Source organism: Cryptomeria japonica, chromosome 3 (assembly GCF_030272615.1).
Source record: "Cryptomeria japonica chromosome 3, Sugi_1.0, whole genome shotgun sequence".
NCBI lineage: Eukaryota > Viridiplantae > Streptophyta > Pinopsida > Cupressales > Cupressaceae > Cryptomeria > Cryptomeria japonica.
In genome coordinates, this window is record NC_081407.1 from 998,922,896 (window position 1) to 998,928,179 (window position 5,284).

Genomic DNA, 5,284 nt, shown 5'->3' on the forward strand with positions numbered 1-5,284 from the left:
TAAGTGATATCATTGTTGAGATTTTGATGTCAGACACTGGATCCCTTGTCTTTAGATCAATTTGGAAATCTTGGGAGGTGGTAAGAAGTCATATATCACAAATGGTTTTGTTCGGGAGAATGGGGAAATCTGTGGTGAACGCTCTATATGGTGGAATCTGAAATATAATGGTAAGCCTTTAGCTTTAGTACAGGGCTTCTCTGCTAAGTTTTGGGTAGGGAAAGGATTAGAGAAGTTGTCTTATGTTATTAGGAATGCTCACCTTTTGAGCTGGAATGAGATTTTGTTGGAATGTAATGTGCCCTCCTCCCAAAGGAAAACCTATACCATGTTTAGAGAAGCCTCTTCACCTCTCGGTCTTCCCAAACCTTTCTTTGTTGATAGCTCTAGATTTTGCTTCTATAAACGGTTGGATGGGTCCCCCTTGCGTAGAACCAAATCCAAGGTCATTTAATCCTTCCTTGTGGACAATGAAGCCATTCAATCCTATGTCAATTCTTTCTAGAATCTTAATCTTGATTATGCCCATTGGCAAAAAAAATGTGCAGGTGACTGTAGCTATGAGGATTTCACAAAGGAAATTTGAAAGGTTCTTGCAAGATGGTTCTACTAGAATGTTTACATGGGAGATTTCTCATGGCTTCACCTAGTCTAGATCCTCCAATAATAGGTACCTCTTCAAGATAGGCATGGAACAACAAAGGCCATCAAGCTCAGGAACTGAGCATCCCATTGGTTGAAGCTTTCATGCATCAATATCTTGATCCCATACTATGGCGTAAAGTCCTAAGATGGTGTGATGGTCCACAAGGTTGGAGAGCTTGGGTGGATAATGTGGGGGATTCTAGCTCCTCGGATGGAGAAATACTTTTTGACTAATCCTTCTATGCAATGGAATGAACTGCAATACGTACATGTATAGGTGCTTCTAGATATGTGGTATACCTTTGATGTAATAGCACTTTTCCTTCCTAGTAGTCACTATCTTTTGAGGTGGGCAACAAGGCCTATCTTTATGATGTACTCCTGACTATGAGAATTTCCTTGGTATCTATTTTTGTATTGTGATCCTCTTATATTTAATAGAAAAAATATTTGTTTTGTTAATTTTTTATTTTTTTTGATAGGTAATTGGCCGAAGCCTTATTGTTATTATTGTGTTTGATTAGATTGACCCCAAGACCTTCCCCATCCTATGGAAGGCCAAGAGTCATAACTTAGAATTCCTCTTTAGATGTCCCTATTAGGAGTTGAACTTGGGTCTCCACCATGAGAACCCAGTGTTTTAAACAGTTAAGCTCAATCCCTTGAACGTTTTGTTAATTTTTTTATGATGAATAATGTATTTTTCATTATTTTAAAAAATAAATTACATTTTAGAAAATTATTATTTTTGATAACTTTATTTATGAATAAGTTTTTTTATTTCTTTTTAAAATTCATTATGATCCATAAATTCTTATTGTTTTTAATGGTTGGAATATAATATAAAATAATAAAATAATAATATTGATTTCTATTTTTTATTAAAATTTTAAAAAATTTCAATTATATAATTTTTTCTATATTTCAAAATGTTATTAAACAAAAAGAAAACAAAAATATTTGTTAATTAAACAATTTTTCTATATTTAATTAACATTTTAAATCTTAATATAACCATTTTCATGAATCCTCTCTTGTTTGTCCAAAAAAAATTATCCATTGTCTTCAATGTTTAAACCCTATTTTTCATCTTCACAAGATCCTTTTTTCTAAGATCAAGCTTTAATATTTGATATGTGAGCTTTAAACTCTTACTACCTATACCTTTGTTTTAAATGTAGGGGAAAAATTTAATAAGATTCTTTTAGTTATGGGCATATCAATTTAATTCTTAAATAAAGAAACAATCTAAGCGTGCGAGCTCCGTTGAACATTTACTATCGAATCTTTAAATTAATACAATTGATACACATAATTAATATAATATACTATAATAACAAGGGACACAATGTGTCAAGTTCTTTCCAATAGCGTGATTAGTTGAGAGCACAACACTCCAAATGCAAAGTTCAATCTTAAAGAGGAAAAATTAATCAATATCCATTGAAATTGGTATAAGGTTATGACATCAGTGTGGGAGATTAATTAATTAATCAAAAATAAATAAATGATGTATTGTTTTAAGTCATTAATGAAGTGATAAATATATTATTTTACACAAAAAAAATGAATTTTCTATTCACTGTTTTCAATATGAACCAATGGAAATAAAAAAAAAATGATATTTTTATAATTATGTAAAATATAAAATAAATGTGAACTATAATGCTCATTTTTTTAAATTTTAAATGTTGATTGGTTCAACTAATTGAAAAATGGAATTGGATGAATGCAATAGTATCCTGCTTTTCAAGGAACTAATCAGAACCCTTGGAAGGTGGAATGAGAGAAAATATTATATTTTTTTATTGTTGACCGAGCAACAATTTTGTGTTTATTTATGAGGCCCACTATGAAACAAGGTCGTTTGTGTTGAATCAATGCAACATAGAGTGACAATGAAATTTCTTTCTTTATCACTGCTATTGTTTGTTATTATTTTATGCTGTATTCAAAGATTGATTCAAAGATGTTTGAAACAAAGAAATCCTTGTTGTTTCAATATCTATATTTTTATTTATTTTTTAAAAAATAACTTGTGGTTGTGATTGTTTATTATTTTAAGTTGTATAAAAAGATTGATTTAAAGAGATTCAAACAATGAAACTCTTTTAATTTTGAAATCTATATTTTAATATCTTTATTTAAATTTTTAAAAATAACTTATCATTTTGATTGTTTATTATTTTATGCAAATTATCAAAAGATTGAAATTCTTTTTGTTTCAATATCTATATTTAAAATTTTTCTTTATTTAAATTTTTGAAAATATTCTGTATAATAACTTGATTATTATTTCTAAATCTCCAAGGATTAATTATATAAATCTGCTTCACTCCCTCACAATTCCCATTTCAAATCTTTTGAACTGCAAATTCTAGCAGTGAAGGAAAATTTGCCAGAATGTTTGATGTGCATTTCGAATTCGGCATCTTCGGTTTGTATTCTCTGTAGTCTTCATCTTCATTCACCTGCTTGGCAACTGAGCTCTTGCCATTTGAATTTTGATTTATTTGTGTGCTGCTTGTGCAGGATATATCACTGCACTTATTCTGTTCTTGGCGCCTGTGTAAGTTGTTGTGAAGATTTAGGTTCTAGGGTTTCTTTATTTTCCTCCCATTTTAAGTGCACCAATGCAGATCATTAATCCTTGTTCTTGATTATTTGTTGCTTTTGGCCGCAGGATTACGTTCAGGAAGATTTTAAGGGAGCATTCAACGGATCAGTTTTCTGGGATTCCGTATGTTTCTACGCTTCTGAATTGCTTGCTGTCTGCATGGTACGGCCTGCCATTTGTATCGCCTAACAATACGCTCCTTAGTATAATCAATAGAATCGGATCAGTCATCGAATTGTGCTACGTTGTTGTCTTTCTGTTCAATATCCGAGACAATAAATACAGGGTAAGTTTTCATTAAGCTTAGGTACTTACAATTTTATCCCCTTTTCCAGGATTCTTTGTAAATTTGTTTCTGTTATTGAGATTGATTCGATGAAATAGAGAAAAATATTTGGACTTCTTAGTTATTGACAGTGATCTGATGAAATAGGCGAAAATATTTGGACTTCTTGGTTGTTGAGATAGATTTGATGAAGTAGGCGAAAATATTTGGATTTCGGATAGTTATTGTGATTGATTTGATGAAGTAGGCGAAAATATTTGGACTTCGGATAGTTATTGAGATTGATTTGATGAAATAGGCGAAAATATTTGGACTTCTGATTGTTATTGAGATTTGTGGTGAAATAGGCCAAAATATTTGAACTTCTTGTTTATTGAGATTGATTTGATGAAATAGGCGAAAAAATTTGGAATTCTTAGTTATTGAGATTGATTTGATGAAATAGGCGAAAAAATTTGGAATTCTTAGTTATTGAGATTGATTTGATGAAATAGATGAAAACATTTGGAATTCCTAGTTATTGAAATTGATTTGATGAAATAGGCGATAATATTTGGGCTTCTGGTGATTGTGTTGATGATATTTGTAATAATCGCTGTGGTTTCACTCTCTGCACTGCACGGAAATGGAAGAAAGAAGTTATGTGGTTTCGCTGCCGCCATTTTCTCAATCTGTATGTATGCATCTCCGCTTTCCATAATGGTAAGACCTACCTCTCATCTCATTTCCCATCACAAATACTGTATTTACTATTAAGTAGCATTGATGTCCATGAAATAAAGTTGATTGATACTAATACACTATAAAGTAGAGATTTATTGCACTCTGTTTTGAAACGAACAATATTTTAACCTGCAATTCTCTGCCACGTGTGAGAGCATCGGTTGGGGGGACTGTTTCATGTCTCTGTCATATATTTTAACAAGAGTCTGGAACATTCTAGAGAAGTTGCTTTGAAATTAACGGAGGCTGTTTTTGCAGAGGAAGGTGATGGAGACAAAGAGCGTGGAGTCTATGCCCTTCTTTCAGTCTTTATTTTTATTCCTGTGCGGCACGTCGTGGTTTGTTTTTGGGCTTGCTGGCAAAGATCTACTGGTAGCAGTAAGTGATATATTTGCAGGCCCCTGTGGTTTGAGTAGTTGATTAGAAATTGGTGATTTTGGTATTTAATTTGTTGCGTTTTGGACAGGTGCCTAACGGAATTGGTTGTGTACTGGGAGCGATACAGCTGACTGTGTACGCCGTTTATAAAGACTGGAAGAGGATTGGCAAGAAATCAACATCGAGTCCTGCAGAAGCAAAGCTAATGGGTGAAAGTGACATTGCTGCACAAGGAACTGTCATTCAAGGTTAAAAGAAAATGAACGGTATTTGAATGCAGTTGATAAACGGAAAGCTGCCCAAGTGGTGGCACTGTGTGCTTTCAATTCTGTCTGTACAGATGTATATTCTGTCTTTTGTCGTTTGAATATAAAATAACCGAATTTTGATCTTGATTGTGGGGCTCTTTAAGGAATATTAAATTCATGTTGTCAGGATATAGTTGCATATTTCGAGCAAAGTATCTAAGCAGCACGGAAAGCAAATCATAACGCAAAAATTTGAAGTGAAAAAACAAAAGACAAACTGGTGCAGAATCAATGGATGAGTCTACTTTATGGGATCAAGACTTGTAGTAAAGGAGTAACAAGTTAATTATAATCACAAGTTATAAGAGTCATTTAAATAGTTTTAGA

The 5,284-nt window shown here is 32.3% G+C and overlaps 1 protein-coding gene across 1 annotated transcript; it reads left to right on the forward strand.

Annotated features, from left to right (window-relative positions):
• The first annotated feature begins 2,960 nt into the window (after positions 1–2,960).
• LOC131077764 (bidirectional sugar transporter SWEET1) lies at positions 2,961–5,044 on the forward strand. The gene is made up of 6 exons (XM_058015315.2): positions 2,961–3,082; positions 3,178–3,214; positions 3,329–3,548; positions 4,092–4,250; positions 4,530–4,649; positions 4,738–5,044. The coding sequence occupies exons 1-6, from the start codon at positions 3,049–3,051 to the stop codon at positions 4,900–4,902; spliced, it is 735 nt and encodes a 244-aa protein (XP_057871298.2). The 5' UTR covers positions 2,961–3,048; the 3' UTR covers positions 4,903–5,044.
• Positions 5,045–5,284: the final 240 nt, after the last annotated feature.

What these genes read in the sequence shown, in the direction of transcription:
- LOC131077764 (XM_058015315.2), top strand. Translation starts at nt 3,049, where the DNA reads ATGTTTGATGTGCATTTCGAATTCGGCATCTTCG. An exon ending in CATCTCCGCTTTCCATAATG is followed by an intron (nt 4,251 to 4,529) that starts GTAAGACCTACC and finishes CTGTTTTTGCAG; the next exon opens with AGGAAGGTGATGGAGACAAA. An exon ending in GCAAAGATCTACTGGTAGCA is followed by an intron (nt 4,650 to 4,737) that starts GTAAGTGATATA and finishes CGTTTTGGACAG; the next exon opens with GTGCCTAACGGAATTGGTTG.